The sequence below is a fragment of the Gorilla gorilla genome, chromosome 21 (assembly GCF_029281585.2).
Source record: "Gorilla gorilla gorilla isolate KB3781 chromosome 21, NHGRI_mGorGor1-v2.1_pri, whole genome shotgun sequence".
Taxonomy (NCBI): domain Eukaryota; kingdom Metazoa; phylum Chordata; class Mammalia; order Primates; family Hominidae; genus Gorilla; species Gorilla gorilla.
Genome location: NC_073245.2, coordinates 66,408,266 through 66,435,776, shown reverse-complemented (window position 1 = coordinate 66,435,776; position 27,511 = coordinate 66,408,266). Strand labels below are relative to the sequence as shown.

General features: G+C 43.8%; 1 protein-coding gene and 1 long non-coding RNA gene across 3 annotated transcripts in view; one reads left to right on the top strand and one right to left on the bottom strand.

The window, feature by feature from the left end:
• LOC129529081 (uncharacterized) overlaps positions 1 to 27,511 on the bottom strand; it is a 59,077-nt gene that overhangs the window by 15,406 nt on the left and 16,160 nt on the right. The window contains exons 2-3 of one of the 2 annotated variants that reach the window (XR_008674476.2): positions 25,557 to 25,667; positions 5,962 to 6,095 (exon numbers count right to left, since the gene is read on the bottom strand). This is a non-coding gene — a long non-coding RNA (uncharacterized lncRNA). Of the gene's footprint in view, positions 1 to 5,789; positions 6,096 to 25,556; positions 25,668 to 27,511 lie in introns of those variants that run through there. The other variant, XR_008674475.2, reaches the window with a different exon arrangement.
• CYP24A1 (cytochrome P450 family 24 subfamily A member 1) lies at positions 533 to 21,089 on the top strand. Its single transcript, XM_019016685.4, has 12 exons — positions 533 to 1,201; positions 1,426 to 1,616; positions 2,856 to 2,949; positions 4,837 to 4,933; positions 8,697 to 8,788; positions 9,962 to 10,073; positions 11,660 to 11,805; positions 15,380 to 15,546; positions 16,339 to 16,417; positions 16,917 to 17,114; positions 17,213 to 17,333; positions 19,577 to 21,089. Exons 1-11 carry the CDS (start codon positions 944 to 946, stop codon positions 17,321 to 17,323), a joined length of 1,545 nt encoding a protein of 514 aa, XP_018872230.4. The 5' UTR covers positions 533 to 943; the 3' UTR covers positions 17,324 to 17,333; positions 19,577 to 21,089.

Sequence of the window (27,511 nt, the reverse complement as noted above, 5' to 3'; positions counted from 1 at the left end):
TTCAAAAAAAAAAGGGGAAAAAAAAGAAAAGAAAAAAAAACACTTCAGTCCAGGCTGGGGGTATCTGGCTCTCCGGGAGGCGCGCGGGCTCCCCGGGGCCCTGGCAGACGCCGGCAGCTTTTCTGGGCCCGCACTCGGGGACCTCGCCCGCCCGGCATCGCGATTGTGCAAGCGCCGGGCGGCAACCACGGCCGCCGCTGCCGGCTCCTGCCCGCCGGGGGAGGGCGGGGAGGCGCGTTCGAAGCACACCCGGTGAACTCCGGGCTTCGCATGCCTTCCTGGGGGTTATCTCCGGGGTGGAGTCTGCCGCCCCCACCCCACCTCCCGCGCCCAGCGAACATAGCCCCGGTCACCCGAGGCCCGGACGCCCTCGCTCACCTCGCTGACTCCATCCTCCTTCCACCCCCCTCCCCTGGGTCCCGCGTCCCTCGGAGTCTGGCCAGCCGGGGGCCACTCCGCCCTCCTCTGCGTGCTCATTGGCCACCCAGGGCCTGCTCTGTCTCCATAAATGCATCGTCCCTGGGCATAGGAACATGGAGAGGGACAGGAGGAAACGCAGCGCCAGCAGCATCTCATCTACCCTCCTTGACACCTCCTCCCCGTGGCTCCAGCCAGACCCTAGAGGTCAGCCTTGCGGACCAACAGGAGGACTCCCAGCTTTCCCTTTTCAAGAGGTCCCCAGACACGGGCCACCCTCTTCCAGCCCCTGCGGCCAGTGCAAGGAGGCACCAATGCTCTCAGGCTGTCGCGTGGTGCAGCGTCGAGCATCCTCGCCGAGGTCCTTTCTGCTGCCTGTCCCGCCTCACCCCGCTCCATCACACCAGCTGGCCCTCTTTGCTTCCTTTTCCCAGAATCGTTAAGCCCCGACTCCCACTAGCACCTCGTACCAACCTCGCCCCACCCCATCCTCCTGCCTTCCCGCGCTCCGGTGTCCCCCGCTGCCATGAGCTCCCCCATCAGCAAGAGCCGCTCGCTGGCCGCCTTCCTGCAGCAGCTGCGCGGTCCGAGGCAGCCCCCGAGACTGGTAACATCTACGGCGTACACGTCCCCTCAGCCGCGAGAGGTGCCAGTCTGCCCGCTGACAGCTGGTGGCGAGACTCAGAACGCGGCCGCCCTGCCCGGCCCCACCAGCTGGCCACTGCTGGGCAGCCTGCTGCAGATTCTCTGGAAAGGGGGGCTCAAGAAACAGCACGACACCCTGGTAAACACCTTTTCGCGCCCCTGACTCTTTCTCCTCCCTCTTCCGCCCTCCCAGTGGCGCTCCAAACCCTCCCCGACGTGCGCGCCTCGGGCGCACGGTGCGCTTCGGCGTCTGGGCAGCGAGGATCCCCGGTCCCCGAGAAGGAAGGAGGCGGGAGGAGGGAAAGCGCTTCGGGCACGGCGGAGGATGCGCGCTGACACCGCGCTGTGCCCGGCCGGCTGCAGGTGGAGTACCACAAGAAGTATGGCAAGATTTTCCGCATGAAGTTGGGTTCCTTTGAGTCGGTGCACCTGGGCTCGCCATGCCTGCTGGAAGCGCTGTACCGCACCGAGAGCGCGTACCCGCAGCGGCTGGAGATCAAACCGTGGAAGGCCTATCGCGACTACCGCAAAGAAGGCTACGGGCTGCTGATCCTGTGAGTCCAATCCGAGGGACCTGGGCATGCAGCCAGACCTGATGAGCCTGACGGCGCCTGGAAATTGTGAAGAGGCGGAGTTAGAGTTCCCTGGGGTTGGAAGCTTCTTATGTAGGGCGGATACCGAAGCCCCTCTCCCGTGCCATTGCAACCCTGAGCTCTTGTACAGATTAGAGTCGGTCCACGGAAAAGCCGTGCTGTGCACCCGGCACCTGCGTTCTCTCTGGCAACAGGGCAGGGCCACACCCTCCCATCAAAGAAACGCCAAAACAGGGTTGTACAAACTGTGGTGTTCAGACTCTTGGGCAGGATGAGGTTCTGAAGTCAGCGTACCAGGCAAACATCTTATACAAACAAAAGTATCCCTTAAAACTCCCTGAAACACCTTGTAAACTCAAAAGCCAGGAGTTAGCCTCTTTGGCTTTTTACGGTGACATTTTCTGCAGAGGATTGGGGGACATGCCTTATTTCTACTTGTAAATGTGGAATAAGGAGGGATATCAAAGTTGTGTTTTAGGTCGATAAATGCTACGATGGGATGTGATTCTTCTGCTTTTTAGTTGTTAGCATTTAACAAGTTAGCACCTTTATTTACCCCCAAACTGTAATGCCTAATAGTTATATTTTCCAGGATATAATGACTGGAATTAAAAACCCTATTAATTCACGGTGCTTCACAGGCTGTATGGTCTGCTATGGGGCAGGTGCCTACAAGTGCACAATCGCAAAAGGCTTTTTATTACTCCAGTGACTCTCTGACTGTATGTTATTATTTGGAGGCGATGGCAAAATTCTAAATCTGAGATATTTTGTAAATATGAAGCCCACACCAATGAGTTGAAAGAAGACAAGATTCTTCCCTCAAACAGATCTGAGTTGCTGGTGATGGGGTGTTCACATGCCCCCTTTTACCGCTAGGAATTGTCCCCAGGCCTCCCAGCCCCACTCCCTGCAAGGACACCTCAAAATCCCTGAACCCAAATTATCTGGACTTCAACTTTCTGGTGCAATCTTTGACTAGGAGGAAAGGTGCTTTTTCATCCTATTGTCAAACTATTGTCAAAAGATGATCACTATTTTATCCCAAATATTCTGATGCTAATATTCTCTGGCTATTTCTTGGCATGATTCTCGGTGTTTGTTTGATTTTATGGTTCCTGAAGTTGCAGCTGGAGGTATTTCTGCATCTCCTTCTTTTCTTTTCAATGTGCTCTAAATGTATTCCTGCTTCTCTCACAGGGAAGGGGAAGACTGGCAGCGGGTCCGGAGTGCCTTTCAAAAGAAACTAATGAAACCAGGGGAAGTGATGAAGCTGGACAACAAAATCAATGAGGTCTGTAGGCTGGGGCCAGCTTTCCTGGGGCTCGTGGGGACATAGGGATATTGGTGGAGCTTCAGGTCACAGCTACAAAGTACAAAGGAAAAAAGAATGCAATTCGGGTGATTCAAAGTGGGGGTCTTCTCTTTCTCTCCATTCCTTCCTACAACCTCCTCCCCACCAGACCCTTATTTCTCCCTCCTCCACCCTCTTTTAAAGTCGTATCACAATGAGGGAGCAATGGAGAGTGTGGACTTTGGTATTCTACAGCCCTGGATTTGAACCCCAGCTTTCCACTCCCTGGCTATGAGACCTGGCTATAGACCACTTACCTTCCCTAAGCCTCAGTTTCCCCATCTACAAAATGGGAGTAAAAGTTCCCACCCCACGGGTTTGCTGTGAGAATTAAATGAGATAACCTTGTAAAGTTCTTAAGTAGTGATATTTGAGCTGGGTTTTGCAGGAGGAGTCTGAAAGCAGAGAAGATGGGGGAAGGCATTAAGGCAGACAGAGTAGCCTTCTGAAAACAGGGAGGCATGAAATGACGTGGTGTGTTCAGAGAATCGGTCATTTAGTGTAGCTGATGTGAGGCTTTCTCTGAAATGATACTGGATAGGTCTTAACAATATTTTTGTATTATACTAAGGTATTTGGACATTATCTCTTAGCCAGCATGGACTCAAAGGGAGGTTTAAGCATAAAGTAATCTCTTTTTACTTCTGTTCACTTTGGATGTTTATTTTGAACTGGATGCGTCCCCAGATGGGATCATATAGGTGAAGGATTGCAAACTCAGAAGCTTCCAGGGGCCACGTGACTAATATAAAATAATAAGGCAGACCCAGTAAAAATTTCAGGAAATGTGATAGTGCATGCCCCTCCCAGGAGGGAGAGCAGCCCCAGTTCCAGCAAACGAATGCCATGTCAGAATGCAGACCTCATGTCACCAAGTCTCATAATTATTATTTACATTTTTAAACTAGTAGTGGTAAATCCATATGTTCATATGAAACCTCTTGTTTTTTTAATGGTAACAAATTCAAAGAACTTTTAAATGCACTATGCGGGCAAATTAAACATGCAAACTAAATCCACACATGTGGACTTTATGGCCACACCAGCTCATGGCAGGGTCCGGGATGGCAAGTTATCAGCTCTGTGTGCATAAGTGAGTGACTTGGCCTCTTTAAGCCTCAGCTTTCTCATCTATTACATGGGAAATGAGTAATGACAGTACCTACTACTACTTGGTTGTCAGAGGATCAACCAATACACTTCGTACAGTGTTTGGTACCATATGGACCTCATTAAATGTGAGGCATTAGTTATTGAAAACTCTGGTTTATGAAACTGGCATCCAAAGGTCTTATGTGACTATCCCAAGGTCATAGACTACTTAGGGAAGGAGCTGTGTCCAGAATTGGTAGATCTTCTGGTTCCAAGTTCAACATGCTTAACATAACCACCAACCAATAAAGAGACGTTTGCTTGCCCAGATGTGGAAGGGCACACCTCAGGATAGCTGCTGCAACACAATCCTTGAGATGCTGGGCCAACAGGGACAGTTAGCTGATTCCTTTGTGGTTTATTCCCCCATTCTGATTAGAAAAAAAAAAATGTTTTCCTTTTCTTAAATTGCCAGAATTATTTTTAGATCAAAAGCTGAAACTTAAGCTTCAGGGTGGCTTCAGGAAAAGCTCAGGAAATAACCCAGGACGAGGTCTTTAGGGGATAAGGTGGGTTCCCAGGGAGAATATATAATTAGTGTGACTTCAGGATGAATAACATTATGGCCAGTGAATATGCGATGTAGCAAGACCTGAAGTTAGCTCAGTGAGCTTTAAAGTTTTGTTTTCCTTCAACGGCTTTAAAATGTGTCTTTTGCGGTTGTTTTCTTTGAAGGTCTTGGCTGATTTTATGGGCAGAATAGATGAGCTCTGTGATGAAAGAGGCCACATTGAAGACTTGTACAGCGAACTGAACAAATGGTCGTTTGAAAGTAAGTTGTCGTCACAGACTTGCTCACTGATTTTGCAGGTGATTTTGCGGATAAAACATGGCTCTTTTGACAACTCTTTTGTAAACAGGCATTATTGCTGCCTAGGGAAAGGCCAGAGCCGCCCTTTTAATGCTCCTTTTAGGTGCTTAAGTTATGCCTTGAACTATGGATTGTTAATGAGTCATACAACAAACATTTGTTGAATACTTGCTGTGTGTCTGGCACCGTGCTAGGTACTAGGGATATGACAATGAATGAAACGCATAACCCCCGTACCCTTGGGGAGCTTATATGCTAGACAAGGTGATAGTCAACAAGTAAACACGTTTTAAAATATACCTTTCCAAGGAGTAAAGGAAAAGAGAAAGGGAGTTAAGAAAGAACATGAAAGGCAGGCACGGTGGCCCATGCCTGTAATCCCAGGACTTTGGGAGGCTGAGGTGGGCAGATTGCTTGAGGCCAGCCCAGGAATCTGAGAACAGCTTGGGCAACACAGCAAAACCTTGTCTCTACAAAAAATACAAAAATTAATCAGGGTTGGTGGCACATGCCTGTAGTCCCATCTACTTGGGAGGCTGAGGTGGGAGGATTGCTTGACCCCGGGACGCTGAAGCTGAAGTGAGCCTTGATTGTACCACTGCATTGCAGTCTGGGTGACAGTGTGAGACCCCGTCTCAAGAAAGAGAGAGAGAGAGACAGAGAAAGGAAGGAAGGAAGGAAGGAAGGAAGGAAGAAGGGAGGGGGGGAGGGAAGGAAGGAAGAAGGGAGGGGGGGAGGGAAGGAAGGAAGGAGGGAGGGAAGGAAGGAAGAAGGGAGGGAGGGAAGGAAGGAAGGAACGAAGGAAGGAACGAAGGAAGGAAGGAAGGAAAGGAAAAAGAGAAAGGAAAGAAAAAAGACAAGAAAGAAAGAAGAAAAGAGAAAGAGAGAAAGAAATAACATGAAAGAATGAAAGAGGGGCAAGTCCTTTTTAGTAAGGAGACATTTGAGGTAAGTCCTAAAGGAAGGGAAGGAGCAAATCATGAGGGTACCTGTGGAGGATTGTTCCAGGCAGCAGAGAAGGAAGTGCAAATGCCAGGAGGTGGAAGCATGAGCGCCGAGTTTGAGGAACTTCAAGCTGCTGGTGTGAGTGGATCACGATGAACAAGCCGGGAGGAAGGGGAGCCTGTGAAAGGAGATGAGGTCAAAAAGAAGGCAGGTGTCCAACAGGGCACAGCTCATAGGTCCTGGCAAGACTTTACCTCTCATCTGACTCAGATGGGGCAAGTAAGGGAGGGAGGACATGACCGCTTTCTTCAGAGATTACTCTGGAAATAAAGGGCAGAGCTCACTGCCCATGGGGGTGCAGGAGGAGAGCAGGCAGCTGTGATCAGGTGGGACAGCACCTGGCTGAGGACATTCAGGGCTGTGGGAGAATCTGAGAGGGCCACCTAAGCCGGACATGGCCAGGGGTCGCTTCACAGAGATGGTGCCCCTCAGCTAAGTCCTGATGGTTGAGTAGGAGTTCACCAGGTGAAAAGGGAGGAAGAAGAGTGTCCCTGCAGAAGAAGTGCGGAATGACAAGCATATCCTGTAACAGAGGCTGGCAGAGGGCCAGCAGCCAGCTCATGGAGGGCTGTATGAGTGGGAGTTTGAATTTTAGCCTGTAAGTAACCGGGAGCTGTGGGAATGTATTCAGCAGCAGTGTGATATGGGCAGATTTACTGGGAGGATCACTGTGGCTGCTGATGGGAGGGATAGAAGGAAAACCTATAACACTTCCATAAATTCAAGGTCAGAAATATTGCCATAAATAGATAAATATAAGTAACTTTTTTTTAATTACTTATTTGAGACAGACTCTCACTCTGCCCCAGGCTGGAGTGCAGCGGCGTGATCTCGGCTCACTGCAACCTCCACCTCCTGGGTTCAAGCGATTCTCCTGCCTCAGCATCCTGAGAAGCTGGGACTACAGGTGCACACCACCATGCCTGGCTGATTTTTGTGTTTTTTAGTACAGATGGGGTTTCACCATGTTGCCCAGGCTGGTCTCGAACTACTGACCTCAGGTGATCCGCTTACCTCAGCCTCCCAAAGTGCTGGTATTGCAGGCGTGCGATACCACGCCTGGCTAACTTTTGTGTTTTTTAGTAGAGATGGGGTTTTGCCACCGGTTGGTCTCAAACTCCTGACCTCAGATGATGCTCCCACCTCGACCTCTGAGAGTGCTGGGATTACAAGCATGAGCCATTGTGCCCAGCAGAGTAACTAATTATTTTTAAAGTTCATGTACCATCCAGAGCTATCTCACATATTCCCAGTGGTGTACCTGCCAACCACTGTGGAACACAAATACAGGGAAACCTTGAAAGGCTGGGAAGAAATAAGAAGAGTTTGGAAAACATGGAGGTAGTTGGAAAAGCTGTGGGTGGGTGCTGACTAAGCTAATTGACTCTCACTCCTCAGGTTTATGATTTTAGGCCATTTGTTTACCTTTTTAATGCTAGTTTCCTACTTTATAAGTCAAGAGCCAATTATCCACCACTGAAAAGGTGGTTGCAGTAATCCTGTATAATTTTTTTTTTCCAGACTGTGTCACTCAGGCTAGGGTGCAGTGGCCAGTGGTACGATCTCGGCCCACTGCAACCTCGGCCTCCTGGGCCCAAGAGATCTTCCCACCTCAGCCTCCAGAGTAGCCGGAACTACAGGCACATGTAGCCATGCCTGAATAATTTTTTTATTTTTATTTTTTTGTAGAGACAGCGTTTTGCCATGTTGCCCAGGCTATTCTCGAACTCCTGGGCTCAAGCAGTCTGCCTGCCCGAGCCTCCTAAAGTGTTGGGATTACAGGTGTGAACCACCACGCTCGGCCCTGTGTCCTTTTTAAAAAAAAAAGTTTACAAGAGATAATTTTTAGGACAATGGGGAACATTTTAAATGAGACACAGTAGATTTTTTATGGAATGGTCGCTAAGGTTCTTAGGGATGTTAATGACATTGTGGTTATGTTGGAGAATGCTTTATTCTTAGGACATTACTGCTAAAGTATTTAACGGTGAAGTGTCCTGAGAGCTCAAAATTATTTTCAGATGCTTCAGCACACACAGCCACGTATACACTTGTATGCATACATACACACAAAGAGAAAGAAATGGCAGCAAGATGTTGATGAGTTCGGGGGATTCAGGTATTCATTTTACCATTCCTTCAACTTTTCTCTAGGTAAAAAGTTTTGAAATGAAGAGTTGAGAATTTTATTTTTAAAAAGGTCCCTTCTAAATAAAATGATGAAATGGAAGAAAAAAAAACCCCTATATGAAGTGCTAGCCCAGTACCTGGCGTGTAATGGGTGTTTAGAACATAATTATTCCCTTCCCTTCTCTTCCTCTGGTGAATGGCTTCCAATTCATTATGTCAGGCGATAGAATCCAATAAGTGACTCTAAAAACACAGCTGGGTTAGAGGCATAGGGCAGACCGGACCCTGCAGCACCTTTGCTAGGGCCCCTGGATCTCCTGTGTGACTTACATGACTCAGGACAGTGGATCTCTGATCATGACATTCTAAGGTGATGAGTCACTGGACCCGGAGATAATTTCTAGAAAAAGAAAGTGATGGTGTCCCCTTTCAGACTCTGCTTTTCCTCAATATTCTTGGACTGTTGCCTTTTCTCAGAAAATCCCACACTTTTAAGAGACATAGAATTGAGTCTTTAATAACCAGATAAACATAGACTCCAACTCCAGCATTGCTGTTCGTGTAAAGTGATGATTATTTTAAATGACAGGTATCTGCCTCGTGTTGTATGAGAAGAGATTTGGGCTTCTCCAGAAGAATGCAGGGGATGAAGCTGTGAACTTCATCATGGCCATCAAAACAGTAAGCAGCCTCTTTAAGAAAGCAGTTTTCTTGATTGATGTTTTACAGATCGATTTTTACAGAACTTCACAGTGATTCCCAAAAAATGGCATACGCACATATTTTATTTCAATAGTTAACGGTTCATTTTCATGTGCATTATATATTTTAGTATATTTATGTGCATATATGTGGCTGTCTCCAACCTTTTTGGCACCAGGGACCAGTTTCGTGGAAGACAATTTTTCCATGGACAGGGCAGGGTGGTGGGGCAGGGGAGGGAGGATCATTTAAGTGCATTACGTTTACTGTGCACTTTATTTCTGTTATTATTATATACTCACCATAATGTAGAATCAGTGGGAGCCCTGAGCTTGTTTTCATGCAACACGAAAGTCCCATCTGGGGGTGATGGGAGACAGTGACAGATCATCAGGCATTAGATTCTCATAAGGAGTGTGGAACATAGATTCCTCGCATAGGCAGTTCACAATAGGGTTCACACTCCTGTAAGAATCTAATGCAGCCATTGATCTGAGAGGAGGCAGAGCTCAGGTGGTAACACCTGCTGGCCCGCTGATCACCTCCTGCTGCGCGGCCCTGTTCCTAACAGGCCACTGACCAGTAGTGGTTCATGGCCTGGGGGTTGGGGACCCCTGGATATATGCACGTAACATAAAGAAGCACATTAAATCCATTATTTCTTTGTTTAGGCAAGGTTAAAATAGCTATTTTAATTAAAGATCAGTTGATTAAAAATACTTTTTAAAAAGAGCCCAAAATTTTTCAGATTTTATCTTTTTGAATAGTTTGGGTGGCGTGTAGATAGGATAAACGCTGTGAAATTGGTTTGGAAATCACTGAAGTTTGGAAATTATTAGAAATTGAAGTGAATATGAAAGTTATAGTTTTTCCTCTTTTTTTTTTTAACAATTAGGTCATAAGATTACAATTTTTATCAAACACATCCAGTGGAAAATCATCCCCCACATTACCTTCAATATTGAAAGGAGGTGGAGGTGGGGTACAAGCATTGCTCCCAGGACCAGTGCAGAGAGAGCCGGGGGTGTCCTTGTAATTCCAGCCTTTTAAAAAGTGCAGGGTGCTGCGGTTTAGAATGTTCCTCTTCCAGAACAAACATTGTCTTTGAGAGAAGGAGAATTCAGAATAAAAAGGCATTTGCATTTCTCTCAGATGATGAGCACGTTTGGGAGGATGATGGTCACTCCAGTCGAGCTGCACAAGAGCCTCAACACCAAGGTCTGGCAGGACCACACTCTGGCCTGGGATACCATTTTCAAATCAGGTAAAGGGCCGCCCTTCACATCCAGCCAGAACCAGCCCAGCACCCCCGTATCTGGAGCTTCAGAGAGGAGGTCTGGAGTGATTTCCTGAGCCTCATCACCACATTTAGGTTTTGCAAACACAGGTGTTTTGGGGATTGCCCCAGCATACACAAATTCTAAGTAACAAGCTTTCTGTAGTCTTCTTTGGGAATTAAGAGTGGTTAAAAGTAAAATCTGGCCAGGTGCAGTGGCTCACCCCTGTAATCCCAGCACTTTGGGTGGCCCAGGCGAGCAGATCACTTGAGGCCAGGAGTTTGAGATCAGCCCGGTCAACACGGTGAAACCCAGTCTCTACTACAAATACAAAAATTAGCTGGGTGTGGTGGTGGGCACCTGTAATCCCAGCTACTCAGGAGGCTGAGGCAGGAGAATTGCTTGAACCTGGGAGGCGGAGGTTGCAGTGAGCCAAGACTGAGCCACTGTACTCCATCTTGGGAGGCAGAGTGAGACTCCATCTCAAAATAAAAAAGTAAAATTTACAGAGTCAGGGACTCCTGAGTTCAAGTTCAGTTCTGTCACTGGTTGTGGTGGCTTGGCCAAATGTGCAATCACCTTTTCATCCTCAGTTGCCTTGTCTCTAAAATGGACTAATAATTAATAATAATAATAAGAGAACCTACCTCAATGTAACTGTTTCTGGGTCTACTACAGATTACAGTTAACATAAAAACCTGGCATATCACAGTATCTCCGTGGACTAGATCTATTTCTGCTACATGACGAAGGGGAATATTTGATGCTAGGCATTGTTCACTTATACATTTAGTTAATCCTCACAACACACCTATAAGGTAGGTCCTTTTATTAGCCCTGAGAGGGGTACCTGAGACACATAGAAGTTAGCCAACGTTCCCAAGATTGCATGCTAGGTGATGGCAAAGCCAAGGTTTGAAGCCAGACAGAGAGCTTCCAGGACTCGAACTCTAACTGCTGTGCCATATGTGATCAACATTATTATTACCATATAATGAGCCTGGTGGTTGTTTGCTTAATAGTGAGGGAGGTACACGCCTAGATTTTATGTTATAAATATTAGAAATTTTTACCATTATTGTCAACATGGATGGACACTCTACTTGTGTGTATGTATGTGGGGTATGTGTGCTTAGTAATATCTGGGTCCAAGTTGGATTCTGAAAGTGAACCCAAATCCTACCTTCTTTTACACTTTTTTCTCCCAAGATCTAAACCCTTACTACTCAAAACTATGACCTGCAGCCCAGTGGCATCAGCATCACCTAGAAGCTTATTAGGAATACGGAGTTCCAGGCCTACCCAAGCCCTGATTCAGATTCTGCATTTTGAGAAGATGCCTAGGTGACTCCTATCCACATTAAAGTTTGAGAAGCCTTGCTCATGTGGGTATTGAAAAATCCTTGCCGACTTGACAAGAAGGCAATAATATAATTAGTGTGTGTAACAAATTGTCAGTGTTCCTGAAAAGACTATTTAGATATTGCAAGGAGTTTGGACTGAGGTTTTCTTTTGTGATTTTCCTCATCCCAGTTTTCAGCTGACTTCCTCTCTTTCTTCTCTGCTCTGATAGTCAAATCTTGTATCGACAACCGGTTAGAGAAGTATTCTCAGCAGCCTAGTGCAGATTTCCTTTGTGACATTTATCACCAGAATCGGCTTTCAAAGAAAGAATTGTATGCTGCTGTCACAGAGCTCCAGCTGGCTGCGGTGGAAACGGTAAGGGTGGGCTGGATTTGAGTTTGCTAAATGAACGGTCTGTACAATTTTTAGATGACAGATTTTAAATAGTAATTCATCTCATTCATTTCACTGGGATTCACTAGCACCAACTCCACAAAAATGAAAAGTCTCATACTAGATGCCACGGTGCCTCCGCACACGGCCTCACACTAGACGCCACGGTGCCTCCGCGCACGGCCTCACACTAGACGCCACGGTGCCTCCATGCACGGGCTTCTGTGCTTAAACACTGGGTAGGAGGAGACTTCATGTGCCCCAGTGACAAAAAGCCAGAGTAGGATGTGATGAGTGCCATGATGTCCATGCAAACTGCTACGGGAGTTCAGGAGCAGTAAAGTTCCCTGCCCTGGCAAGATACAGAATCCAGATTTTTCAAAATTGGAAGTATTTTGTTCAGTTGCACATGTTACCCCGAAGTGCCTAACTGTGGCTGTTACTTACTGTAAAAAAAAAAAAAAAAAAAAAAAAGGCATACTCTCTTTCAAGCCAATAATATTTTTATCTGCTTAGAATTGTAAACAAAGTCCCAAAGAGTCTGGGACAAGTGGATTTTAACTGAAGCAAAACAGCTCATTGTAAAGACCAAAATTCTGTCTCTGATGTGGCTGACACTCCCTAGGAGATAGCAGATACTAAGTGAGACCAACCCCAAACAAATCCTGCCATAGGCATTCAGGTAGGTTTAATTGACTTGGATACTAGTTCGAGCTGTGATGGGAGTGGCGCACGCTAACCTCCTCCTAAGTCCAACATTTCATGCACCTTAAAGTCTCTAAGCAAAATGTAAAGCAGTTGTTTATTTTCCACGTGCTTCCCCTTCTGTGCTGTTTCTTGCCTGGAGTAAAGGTAGGGTTTTTTCTATCAGGAGATAGCGAGGTTCTCATTTCTCCTCTTGCTCCACGAGGCTGTTGAAAGTGGGAATCCATCCTCGCCCACTTTCCTGTTGAACTGCTTACCCTGGGTGGCTTCTTCCAGTGATCAAAGTACAGTGTCACCCATTATTCTTTTATTTTTTCAACTGGAACGTGACCTCTCTGAGGGCAATGGCTTAGAGTTGTCCACTGCTGTGTTTCCAGGACATAGAACAGTACTTGGCATCTAGTAGCGGCTAATAGATACTTGTTGAATAAATGAAGGAATTCAGGAACTATTGAGTGCCTACTGTATGCCTGGGACTGTTCCAGGTTCTTGAGAGACCACCATGAACCAGAGACAAGGGTTCCCACTCTTATGGAACTTGTATGCAAGTGGGGAAGACAGACAGTAGCCATGTAAACAAACAAATGTGGTCACTTTAGATAGTGGTGTGGATTGTGGAGGACGCCATCAGGATGGTGTAATATAGAGAGATGGAGATGATTAAAGGGGAGCCCTCTCTGAGAAAGCAGTAGTGGAGCTGACTCTGGAATAATGAGAAGAGCCAGCCACAGAAAGACCTCGTGGAAGAGCACTGCATGCAAAGGCCCTGGGGCAGAAAGAGGGATGGAGCTAGAGAACTAGTAAATGTGGTCAGAGCTGAGACTGGAGAATTGGATGGGCCATGTTAGCCAGAGCCTTGTGAGCCCAGCCTGGGTAAGGCATTAGATTTGATTGCACCTGTGATGGGAAGCTCTTGCAGCATTTTAAGCAAGGGAATCACCTGATCATTTATGTTTTTAAAAGTGGGCTCTGGCTGGTGGATGGAGAATAGACTTAGCCAAGAGAGTGGGTGCAGCAGGCCAGTCAATGAGCTCGGTCTGTTCCATGGAGGTCAATCAAGGATAGTTTGTGCCCCTGAGGTTTTCCAGGCCACTTCCCCTCAAATCAGCTGCTGCAGCTTAGCCCCTGCAGTTTTCCCTACAGGCTCAGACTGTCTTACGTGGCTTTGGTAAAAGCTACAGTCATCTGCCTTTTGGAAACTCTATTTCCTACTTGCGGTGAGGGACTCACTGATATGGTTAAATCTGTTTCTTTTTTTGGTCCTGGCTATTCTGAAAGTCACATTTGGAAAATCAGAACCATTTGAAAGTGTATCTAATTTGATGGCTACACCCTCTTCCTGTTTTGTAAATTAGACTCTTATAATAATGGCATCTACAGTTTATTTGCAGCCGAGGCTGCCAGTCCTCTGACATGAAGAAGACTGCCTTGGAGGCATCTTCTTCCAAAAATAATAAAATAACCATCATCTCTGAATGGTCTTGCACTTGGTGCTCATTTGTGTGAGTGGCACATGGCACTTAGCAACAGCGTCTTCATGTCTGCGGAGGTGGACACAGTGATCATTTTCAGGGAATATTTGGCTTAAATTAGCGAAGTACGGCCTAAAAAATAAATACATATGACTACTAGTGGTGAATATTATGTAGCTTAAAGCTACACTGGCTGTTTCCACCAATATTTTTTCTCTAGTCATTGCCTGTGCAGAGAAAATAAAAGATGCCACTTAAAAGGGTGTGAGCCTTTGTCAGAAACTGTAGCTGGAGTACTCAACTCAATGTTTGAATTTCTTATTTTTGGTGTTGGCACCCTCGTATGAGGGCTGTTTACATGTGGTTGTAACCCTGAGTGTAGGTAGTGCCTGTTTATTTTTGTGGTAACTTTTTAGGGTGTGGCCAAAGGAACTTTTAAATTTCCGAAATGCCATTTATTGTCCATTTCCACTATAACATTCTCTTAAAGCCTCTCATTAGCAACACCCTGAGGATCATCATCCCTCTCTGTTTACTCCATTTTTCCATCAATGTTTTTTATATCAAGCAACTTTTAATTAAATGTTTATTTTGAGATCATTGTAGATTCACATTCAGTTCTAAGAAAAAATAGAGAGGGATCCCTTGCATCCATTACCGAGTTTTCCACTAATAGTAACGTCCTAACGAGAAAACGTTGTCACAATCTGAAAATTGGCATTGATTTAACCCACTAATATTCTCATTTCACCAATTTTACATGTACTCATTTGTGTTCGAACAATTATTGCGTCAAACTGTATTTTAGGTCAGGCACAGTTGGCTCATGCCTGTAATCCCAGCACTTTGGGAGGCCAAGGCAGGCAGATCAGCTGAGGTCAAGAGTCTAAGACCAGCCTAGCCAACATGGTGAAACCCCATCTCTACTAAAAATACAAAAATTAGCCAGGCATGGTGGTGGACGCCTGTAGTCCCAGCTACTCAGGAGGCTGAGGCAGGAGAATCGCTTGAACCCAGGAGGTGGAGGTTGCAGTGAGCCGAGATAGTGCCACTGCACTCCAGTCTGGGCGACAGAGTGAGACTCCACCTCAAAAAAAAAAAACAACTGTATTTAAATGTTCTAAAGCAGCTGATTAAAGGATTATACTTTGATTCCCTTAGTAAATAATTTAAAATATATCCTTAATTGATATGTTTTATGAAATAAGTCTGCTTTTTTATATATTGGATTTGTCTAAAGGCATAGCTATAAGGACGCGTGAAAGAGCTTCACTGATACATTTGCAGAATAAGGTGGTGGGCATCACCTTTTTTTCAGCTAATGGTGGTTTAATGCAGTTATTTACAAAAACTCAAGTTTATGTCCATTTGGCTTGCAGACAGCAAACAGTCTAATGTGGATTCTCTACAATTTATCCCGTAATCCCCAAGTGCAACAAAAGCTTCTTAAGGAAATTCAAACGGTATTACCTGAGAATCAGGTGCCACGGGCAGAAGATTTGAGGAATATGCCGTATTTAAAAGCCTGTCTGAAAGAGTCTATGAGGTAAGAGCATATCTCTGAGCCAATATAAATGTGTTAGAACACTGTTCTCGTAAACACAAAACAAGTGGTCCACTACTCATGGGCGGCTTCCCCTAGCTAATTAGAAACAATTATCACACTGCAAAAAAATCTTTGGAGCCATATTTCTTTTCTGGCACTCATTTCCTAAATCATTTGGGCAAATTCTATTAAATCTTGGAAAGTCAGTGCCCTCCCCTTTAATTCAATAATCTTGCTACTCTAATGAACGCTGTAAGCACTAATTAAGATAGGGGCATGATTGAAGGTTATGAGATGGAAGCTTACAAAAGAGCTATATTATTATATAATAGGACATAGAGAAAGCTTTGCTTTTGAGCCTCTGGTATAAAACATTTTTTGGAAATTCTTTTTACATCCTTTTGGGAAAACAAAACTCACAACATTTTAGGATTAGAAGGATACTGTCAACTTTGTGAAGAGTAGATTGGAGAAACATAGAACAAACATCACGCTTCAAGGGCTAGCACGGAAACATACACATTTTAGTCTGGAATGAAGGGGGAAAACCAACATTAACAGTTTACCAAACAGCCTTGCACTGGGGTTTTAACTAACTCAAGAAGATGAGAGGAACAAGAGATACAATTATTGAGAAGAAAAAAACAACTTCTTTAGGAAGATCTGTGATCATGCTGCCTCTTTGAGTATGCACTTGGGCAGCATTTATTTAATCCAATCTGCATTCCCATTGACACTTCAGAGAGAACTTAGACTGTGCTCACCTTTACATCTTTGATTTTATCTTTTCAGGCTTACGCCGAGTGTACCATTTACAACTCGGACGCTTGACAAGGCAACAGTTCTGGGTGAATATGCTTTACCCAAAGGAGTAAGTAGAATTTGTATATTCTACACCTTACAAAACCTTGGAAGATACACTTTGCAAATATTCACCAGATCTCCCTAGACTTTGTACTGGAAAATATTCATTTTGGGAATACCGAGATGGTAGAGAATAGTTGACATGTTGCATAGTATAGAATTAGAATTCATGGCTATGGAGACGGAGACCTGGATTCAGTTTCACCTTTATCTGTGTTGTCTTGAGTGAGTTACATAATGTCTGTGAGCCTCAACTTCGTCTGTAAAAGGGGTTTAATAACAGAATCTGCTGCCCAGGGTTGCTTTGAGTATGGTATGCAATTCTAAAGCCCTTTACCTATTTATTACCTGGCACATTTTAAGCACTCAGCGCATATTGGCAACCATCATTATTATAAATTTGTGGATTTGGCTTTTGATTTGTAAGGTGACAACTTTTGTCAATTTTGCCATTCAAAGGTCTCTTCTGGTTATTTTAAATACTGTGTGTCTCTGCATGTTTTTAGACAGTGCTCATGCTAAATACCCAGGTGTTGGGATCCAATGAAGACAATTTTGAAGATTCAAGTCAGTTTAGACCTGAACGTTGGCTTCAGGAGAAGGAAAAAATTAATCCTTTTGCGCATCTTCCATTTGGCATTGGAAAAAGAATGTGCATTGGTCGCCGATTAGCAGAGCTTCAACTGCATTTGGCTCTTTGTTGGGTAAAACCTTTACCGGTTTCTGCAATTATGTTCTGTGCTATTTCACAAGGCAGAAGAAGAGAGGGGTAATTCTGTTCTTGTGTGCGTGTGCATTACAGATTGTCCGCAAATATGACATCCAGGCCACAGACAATGAGCCTGTTGAGATGCTACACTCAGGCACCCTGGTGCCCAGCCGGGAGCTCCCCATCGCGTTTTGCCAGCGATAATACGCCTCAGGTGAGCATCTAGGCGGTTCATTATCCTCTGCAAGGTAGTGAGAATGACAAGGGATGAGCTATGCTGGGAAGTCAGCCAGACTGGGGTTTGAATCCCAGCTCACCTCTAACTTGCTGGGTGACCTTGAGCAGTTCCCTAAACTCTCTACTTCCTTTTTTTTTTTTCATTTGTAAAATGATGACCCAAAGAGAGTGTATCACAAAAATTTAATATGAATACCAAATACTTATTCCTGAGCCTGGCATCAATTAAATGTTCAGTAAATGCTAGCAGCTGTTCATGGTTTTTGCATGTGAATAGTAAGGGTTGGCAAACTTTTTCCGTAAAGGGCCAGTTGGCAAATATTTTAGGTTTTGTGGACCATGCAGTCTTTGTCACATCCTCTTAATACTACCTTGGAACATGAAAGCAGCCACAGGCAATTTGTAAACTAATGAGTGAGCTGATGCCCTAGCTTTCTATTGCTGCCACCGCAAATTACTAAAACTTAGTGAGTTACGCGACACACATCTATTATCTTACAGTTCTATAGATCAGAAGTCTGATGAGGCTCTTCCAGGCTAAAATTGTCGTGTTGTCGGGGCTCTTTCTGGAGGTTCTAGAGGAGGATCTATTCTCTTGCTAGTTTGGGTTGTTGGCAGAATTTAGTTCTTCATGGTTACAGGACTGAAGTCTTTATTTTTTTGCTGCTGTCAGCTGAAGGCGATACTCAACTTTGAGAGATTTCCCATATTCCTTGGCTCATGAAACCTTCCCCAACTGAAAGCCAGCCAGTAACAATGGTTGGTTGAGTCCCTCTCACGCTTTGAATCTCTCTTTCTTCTTACATTGCTTCTGTCTGACAAGATATTATCCAGGATCATGTCTCCCATCTCAAAGTTCATAAATTTAATTTCATCTGGAAAGCCCTTTTTTTCGTATAAGGTAGTATATTCACGTATTCCAGGGATTAGGGCATTCACATTTTAGGAGGGCTGTTATTCTGCCTACAAAGACTGTGTTCTGATAAATTTTATAAAAAACAAGCAGTGGACTGTATTTAGCCCTAGGGTCTAGGTTTGTGTTATGCAACCACATGTAATATAAATGTATATATTTATCAGCCTGTATTGAACACAATAGAATATTTTTTCTGCAGTATGCCATTCAATACTTTTTCTGACAATAGAGGAGTTCTCATGTTCCCTCCACAACTTTTGCCATGTCCATATACCAACCAGGTGCTATTTATTTCAATACTACTGAGTTATTTCCTTTAAATTAACATAAGCCGAATAGTATATGTTGGCCTTGTCCTGAGTAATAATTTTCTTAATGAAATTAAGAGTTAGTAAGTCTAGTTATGTTCTCCTAATAGACATTAAAATGAATTCAAAACTATTGAAGTGATCAAAAGTTAGCCTAAGAAGGCCCTAATTTTTTTTTTTTTTTTTTTTTTTTTTTTTTTTTTTTTTTTTTGAGACAGTGTCTCACACTGTCACCTGGGCTGGAGTGCAATGGTGCAATCTCAGCTCACTGCAACCTCCGCCTCCTGGGTTCATGCAATTCTTCTGCCTCAGCCTCCCCAGTAGCTGGGATTACAGGCAGGTGCACACCACCACACCCAGCTAATTTTTTGTATTTTTAGTAGAGATGGGGTTTCATTATGTTGGCCAGACTGGTCTTGAACTCCTGACCTTGTGATCCACCCGCCTCGGCCTCCCAAAGTGCTGGGATTGCAAGTGTGAGCCACCACCCCCAGTGATGGAAATAAGACATTTGTAACATATGGCTTTATAGACTGACATGTCGGTGTTTAAACCCAGATTCTATCATTGTGTTCTTTTAGCAGCACCTCCTAGGATTTTCCTAGAAAAAAATGCTGTTTGCCAATGGCAAGTTAAGGAGCATTTGCTTATTGGTAGATTATTTAGAGAAACATGCAATTACAGATGAAATTTCTGAACAAGGCCCAAATGAATACATTATTATTCCTCCACCAAGTGTCTGATGCTATTATGAAATTTGTCAAATTCTGAGCATCCCAGCCAACAGAACTGAATCAAGTAGGGTAAGGAAAGTATTCTAGCTGAATTGTGAGACCCCAGCCTTCAGCAAAGAGCATGCATGTTTATGACAGTAAGCCACACCTTTGGCATGAGCCCATGGCAATTTAAGTTTTAGCATTTTTTCTTTGGCTAATAATTTGTCTTGTTTAAATACACTTCTTTGATATACAATTAAGGTATACCTTTTTTTTTCAGATTTTTTTTTTTTTTTTTACCAAGACCAAAACAGCCATTTCAACTTTTCTGCAAGAATGGTGCTTATGGCTTCTACATTACTGGAAAGCAAACTTCAAACACCACACCATACAACAGCTTATAAAGGATATTTAGGCCCAGGTGTTGATACTTTTTCTTCTGCAAAATTGTTCCAGAAGCTGTACTGTCTTTCTAGATGGTGGTATTTGCTAACATCATATCCAACTCAGGGAAGCGGACTGAGTGCTGGGATCCAAGGCATTCTACAGGGTTCACTGCTGGTTTACACTTCACCTGTGTCAGCACCATCTTCAGGTGCTTAGAATGGCCTGGGAGCCTGTTCTGTCTTGCATCTTCCATGACATGAAAGGGAGGCTGGCACTTGTCAGTCAGGTAGAGGTTACGAACCGTTTCAGGCCCTGCCTACCACATTCACTGTTTGAATCTTTAATTCCCAAGAATAAGTTTACATTTCACAATGAAAGACCTACAACAGCTAAATTTTCTGGGGCTGGGAGTAATACTGACAATCCATTTACTGTAGCTCTGCTTAATGTACTACTTAGGAAAATGTCCCTGCTTAATAATGTAAGCCAAGCTAAATGATGGTTAAAGTTATCAGGCCTCCCATGAAATTGCGTTCTTCCTGCATTGAAATAAAAACATTATTGGGAAACTAGAGAACACCTCTATTTTTAAAAGGACTTTAACGAAGTCAAACATCTTATAAGACTAGTGATTCACTGGGGCATTATTTTGTTAGAGGACCTTAAAATTCTTTATTTTTTAAATGTGATTCCTTTATGGCATTAGGGTAAAGATGAAGCAACAATTTTTAAATTGTGTATGTGCATATGAAGCACAGACATGCATGTGTATGTGTGTCTGTGTGTGTGTCCGTGTATGTGTGTGTGTGTTCTAATGGTAATTTGCCTCAGTCATTTTTTTAATATTTGCAGTACTTGATTTAGGATCTGTGGTGCAGGACAATGTTTCAAAGTTTAGTCACAGCTTAAAAACATTCAGTGTGACTTTAATATTATAAAATGATTTCCCATGCCATAATTTTTCTGTCTATTAAATGGGACAAGTGTAAAGCATGCAAAAGTTAGAGATCTGTTATATAACATTTGTTTTGTGATTTGAACTCCTAGGAAAAATATGATTTCATAAATGTAAAATGCACAGAAATGCATGCAATACTTATAAGACTTAAAAATTGTGTTTACAGATGGTTTATTTGTGCATATTTTTACTACTGCTTTTCCTAAATGCATACTGTACATAATTCTGTGTATTTGATAAATATTTCTTCCTACATTATATTTTTAGAATATTTCAGAAATATATGTTTATGTCTTTATATTGTAATAAATATGTACATATCTAGGTATATGCTTTCTCTCTGCTGTGAAATTATTTTTAGAATTATAAATTCACATGTCTTGTCAGATTTCATCTGTATACCTTCAAATTCTCTGAAAGTAAAAATAAAAGTTTTTAAATATTTGAGAGACTTCCCCTCTTTATTGCCTTTGTTACAACAAAATAAAAACAAATTCAAACTTCATTTTACTGGTAGAAAATTTTCTCATATGGCCTACAAGCCCTATATCACAAAATTTACCCTTAGATAAATCTAGACTTTAATAGCAGTTTTACTGAAAGTTTATTCTTGTAATTGCAAAATAACTTTCCATTTTGTTGCTGCTTAAATATTTCCCAAGTCCAGTTACTTCTATCTCTACCCCCTTTCCAATCACACAATCAGTCACACACTGGTTGTGTGATTGAAAGAGGGGTAGAACGGCCTGGGAGCCTGTTCTCTCTTGTATCTTTCATGACATGAAAGGGAGGCTGGCACTTGGCAGTCAGGTAGAGGTTACGAACCATTTCAGCCCCTGCCTACCACATTCACTGTTTGAATATTTAATTCCCAAGAATAAGTTTACATTTCACAATGAAAGACCTACAACAGTCAAATTTTCCGTGGCTGGGAGTAATACTGACAATCTCTTGCCTGGACCACTAATATCTCTAGCCTCTGCAGGAGCTCCCAGCTGATCTCAATCCTCTCTTGCTTCCTTCCCCTCTGTTCTTTGCACACTTGCCTTATTGGTCTTTTCAAAACCCAAACCTGATCATGCCTCATCCTGCCTCTGGGGCTTCCCATTGCTCTTACGTAAAGATCCGATTCTGCAATCCACACTTCCAGGCCCTATCAACTGAGGTCCCACTGATCCCCCAGGCCTCAGCCCACATCATCCACCCCCAGAGGCCTCTGGAACCAGGCCACAGTGGCTTCTGCCAGTTTCTGCTGTTCCTTAAATGCTAGCAAGAGGGTTCCTCCCACCGTCTCCCTCCCGGCATGCTCTTTCTCTGCCTGTTCTTCTCCTATGCACCATCTAGGTCCACCCAGCTTTCATTTCCTGAAGGAAATCTTCCTTGATGACTTAGATCCCACAGGGGCTGTCCCCAGCACCGGGATTCATTAGGGTTGTGATTCCCAAGGAGACCTGTGCGACTGTGGGGACAGCAGGATAAGGAAGGGAAAGAAGCCAAACAAGCGTGTGGTTTTGAGTGAAGTTCCAGCCTCAGCCTGATCCCTGGGAGCTCTGGAGTGTACATTGCAGCTCAGTTTGTTCTCCTTGTGCCCAGGGAGCGGGGCTTCCACACTCCTTCAGTTCAGGCTGCACCTTTGGGTATAAACTCTAAGATACTTCTAGACTTTACATGTCCAGGCAAAATGGCTATAGTGGCCAGAAGGTAGTCTTTGAAGAAGGCTGCAGGTGCCAGCCATGAGGAGCAAAGCATGAAAAACCTGGGCGAAGGGCACAAAGACTGGCAAATGGGTGTGAGGAGCACAGGGTGGAGCAAGGGCCACGTCTGCTGCCCCTCACCTCCCTGAGCAGGTTGCCTGGAGCCGCCACTGACATGGCCAACGTGGTCATGATGATAATAATATTTATTGACTGATCTTGCTGCCCCAGTCTCTCTTCTGAGCACTTGCTACATATGAATTCACAAATCCTTGTCACTGCCCTGTAAGTAGATGTGATCATTCTTCCCATTTCACACCTGGGGAAACTGAGGCACAGAGGTGCTCAGTAATCTCCTTAGAATCACAGTTAGTATGTAGGGAAGCCAGGATTCCAACAAAGACAGATTGGTTCCCGGCCCTGCGGGATGCACGTCATGTACCGCTCATCTCTGCTAAAAATACAAAAAATTAGCTGGGCGTGGTGGCACTGTAGTCCCAGCTACTTGGGAGGAGAAAGGCAGATTCTCCTGAGGTAGGAGAATCGCTTGAACCCAGGAGGCGGAGGTTGCAGTGAGCCGAGATCATGCCACTGCACTCCAGCCTGGCGACAGAGCAGGACTCTGTCTCAAAAAATAAATTAATTAAATAAAAGTATACAAAATTGATGGGATTAGAAAAATCGCTATTTGGCAACTAGATTTGAACCAAACCGAATGTATCAAATTTAATCTGTGGATTTGTAGTTTCCAGTATTTAGGGTAAAACCTCCCATGATTAGACCACTGGGTTGATGGAGTTCACTGTATTTTGTAATTGTCCTGGTGATTCTCCATCAGTCCCAAGAAGACTCTAAACAGAAAAGTAAATTAATTTCCTGTATTAGCATGCTAAAAGACACTCCCACCAGCGCCATGACAGTTTACAAATGCCATGGCAACATCAGGAAGTTCCCCTATATGGTCTAAAAGGGGGAGGAACCCTCAGTTCTGGGAATTGCCCACCTGTTTCCTGGAAAACTCATGAATAGCCCACCCCTTGTTTAGCATATCATCAAGAAATAACTACAAGTATACTCAATCAAGCAGCCCATGCTACTGTTCTCCCTGTGGAGTAGCTATTCTTTATTCCTTTACTTTCCTAATAAACTTGCTTTCACTTAAAAAAAAAAAATTAATTTCCCATAAGTCTCTAGAGTCTGCTCCACAAGTAGGTAAAACTGATCGTGTTTGTATTTTCAGATGGTGTAATTGTCTCATTTTTCCCATTTGGGCCCAGCACATTTCTTTTGACAGGTTCTGCCCCTGTAAAGGGAGTTGTTTGACTTTTGCCTCTCTGATTGAGGAAATAAGAATTCGGACACCATCCCTGCTCTATGCTCAGCACCGAGCTAGGTACATTTCAAATTTTCTAATCTTCATGAGAACACTTGTGCATCGCGTATGTTAATATCCATTGAATAGCTAAGGCTCAGAGAGGTTAAGTAAACTCCCCATGTCACACGGTTGGGAAATGACTCCTCTAGAATTAAAACCTGGTGAAGTTAACAACTTTAAAATCTAGGGGTTTTTTGGCTGGGCACGGTGGCTCATGCCTGTAATTCCAGCACTTTGGGAGGCTGAGGCCGATGGATCACCTGAGATCAGGGTTTCGAGACCAGCCTGGTCAACATGGCAAAACCCCATCTGTACTAAAAATTAGCTGGGCATGGTGGCAGGTGCTTATAATCCCAGCTACTTGGGAGGCTGAGGCAGGAGAATTGCTTGAACCTGGGAGGCGGAGGTTGCAGAGAGCCGAGATCATGCCACTTCACTTCAGCCTGGGCGAAAAAGTGAAATTCAATATCAAAAACTAAAATAAAATCTAGGATTTTTCCTGCTATATCAGCATGAAGTTTAAGGGGTATGGAACTCACAGGTGTTTCATTAGCGAGAAAGCACACTGGGGATTTAGGTTTGAAAGTCAACCAGAGTAAAAATTTCTTAGAGTTACGGTAAACTTTACATCCCTTCACTTATCTGTAAAGTATACCGTAAACACATAGTTTCATCCCTCATTAACCCATTTATGCCAGAGGTTGCAAATTTTTTTGTGAAAAATCAGACCTTAGCGATGACCTTAAGCAGTGGGATATCAATAACTCCCACAAGCTTAGCGTTCCACTAATGGAACACTAGGCATAAATGGGTTTTAATCCACACAGGATTCCTTCCGGTGTTGGAAAAGCTTTCTGCTCTAGTGGGTGAAAACAACCTAAAGTAGTTGGCTTATGTCTAGGGGCCATGTCACATGAAAAATGCACTTCCTCAGATGCTAGAACCACACCGAGGGCATCAGGAGCTCACATTTTGAGATGTGCATGAGAAATAAGGCAAGAGGTGGATCTCGTTTCTCATCTTGCTGTTCTCATTGAGTGAGGGTGTTGGAATCACCTGGGCTACATCCTTCCATAGTCATCTTTCCACTCCAAGCATGGATGGTTGGATGTGCCTGGGTTAAGTGTGCATATAATGCAACCTCACTCCATCCCCTGTTTAAGTAGTTTCCCCATAAATAATTCCTACTCTCTAGGGGAGCAGTACCTGGTCTGTAGAATCCCTGCTACAAACGTTGAGGAATTCCTTTGATCTCTCCATTTCCTCCTTCATTTTTTTCCCTTCCTCTCTCTCAAAAAAAATTATTTGGACATCACAAAAGCCAACTGGACTGAATTCCATATATATTATTGTGTACTGGTTTCCCACAAATATCCCTGGAAATTTTGTTAAAGCTAAAATATGGAGTCAGCCTTGAGGGAGACAGAATAGGGACCAGAAAGGTGTCATAATAAGCTATGAGCACTGAGCAGCGTGTGTTACTGATGACAATCACAATAGCCCTGAGTCACTAAGCATCTACCCTGTGACAGGCACTGTATGACCTGGTAATCTAGAAGACCTTGGAGAGGAGGATTTACAACTTGGCACGAGTCCTGGGAAATTTGCCTAGCTTTATTGGTTACCATAAATGGTGGTTGTAAACATTACAACTAGGACAACCAGGTAAAAGGAAATATTTAATGAGTGCCTATGAAGATCTGTAAGCCAAGCATCATGGGTACAGGGGCAAACCAAAATAAACATGTCCCTGCTCTTACGCCATCTGTATCCTACTACGGAGGATGGGGAAGAACAAGGGGAGGAAATGTCAATCAAATAATCACAGAAATGCATATAAACTTACTATTGTGGTGAGCTATGTAGAGAGTTTCACCATGTTGGCCAGGATGGTCTCGATCCTTGACCTTCTGATCTGCCCACATCGGCCTCCCAAAGTGCTGAGATTACAGTCGTGCTGTCAGGAAGAATTAATTATTTATAATTTATGTCTATTTATGTCAGTGTGAGCTTGCAGATTCTTATGTTTTTGAATGGGTTATAATTTTTACACTGTCATTATTCATTTTGATATTCAGATTGCCCCAGAGTTGGCTAATGGGAGCCTCTTTAAATAGGTTCCTGTGCATTGTTGCTGGTTTTTTGTTTGTTTGTTTGTTTTGACATGTTGTTACCATTTTTGAGCACTTCCTGCTTTCTGGAACAATAAAATATTCCAGGCTGATCTTGTACTTTACCTGCCCCACCGTGGAATCATCTATTTCTTCAAGAAGTCCTAATTTGTTTCAGTAGAAAAGAACATTTAGAAATCGAGATTTTGGCTCCTGGTGCTTGTTGCTACTGGGATGTTACTGCTTCTAGGCAAGCTCAGCATTCAGAGTTAAGACGTGCATGTGTGTGTGTGTGTGTGTGTGTGTGTGTGTGTGTGTGTGTCTGTCTGTGTGTCTGTGTATGTAGAAAGAGAGAAAAAGAAGGACAAAACCAAAGTAGTAAAATGCAAACGCTTGAAGAATCTGGGTGAATGGTATATGGGAATTCTTTGTACTGTTCATGAAACTTTTCTGAAATTATGTCAAAATAATTTAAAAGAAAAATAGACCTCCATCTCAAAAAAAAAAAAAGAAAAAGAAAAGAAAAGAAAAATAGGCAGTGTATCGAGGTGGTTAAGAACTGGGCACAGGCTGGGCACAGTGGCTCATGCCTGAAATCCCAGCAGTTTGGGAGGCCAAAGCGGGTGGATCACCTGAGGTCGAGAGTTCGGGACCAGCCTGGCCAACATGGTGAAACCCTGTCTCTACTAAAAATACAAAAAAAAATTAGCTGGACATGGTGGCGTGTGCCTGTAATCCCAGCTACTCGGGAGGCTGAGGCAGGAGAATTGCTTGAACCCAGGAGGCAGAGGTTGCAGTGAGCCAAGATCCCTCCATTGCACTCCAGCCTGGCAACAAGAGTAAAACTCTGTCTCAAGAAAAAAAAAAAAAAAAAAAGAACTGAGTGCTGGAAGCAGATAGATTGGGTTTAAATCCCAGCTCCTCTGCTGTGTGGCATTGGGGAAGTGATTCTGACCTCTCTGTGCTTGAGTTTTCTCATTTATGAAACAGAAATAATGATCAAAACATATTTCATACAGTTGTTGAGAGAATCAATGGAAACAATGCACTAAAACTCTTAGAAGCTGTCTGGCACATGACGAATTCTCAGTAAATAGCAGGTATTTAAAGATTTACTAATATTTAACAGTTGTGGGATGAGACGCACCATCTCATATTTCTGGCTTCTGTGAAAAAACAGAGGTCCTGGTCTGTGTGGCCCCTGAGCCCACAAAGCCATCAGCTGGAGCCAATCCTTTCTGGGGCAGGGCCTGAGCTTCAGTCCCCAACATTGAGTCCTGACTCAGCCTCTACTCTTGATAGCACCTGGCACACCTCATTTTCAACGTCTATTTTGCACGTTCTAGAAATCTATGAATTTTTTTCCTTTGGTTTTTAGGGCATCTCACTGCATTTCTCTAAAAAGCTGAAATGCACAAATATCTGATTAGGGCCACTAATCTATTTTGAGTATTTTAGTCCTTTTCTATAACCTGTCCCAACAATTTCTCCCATGGCCTTGCCAAATCTCTGGGAATCTTCTCATTTTTCAATTAGGCTTAGAGAAGTTAAGTATCTTGCTCAGGGAAGTGCAGAAAGCAGGCTCGGACTGAAACCCCAGTCTGTCTGACTTCATAGTTCTTGCTCATTTCCCTGCGCTTCTTGGTGCTCAAAGAACCTAAACGGGTCAGTCAATGAATCTATCAGCAAG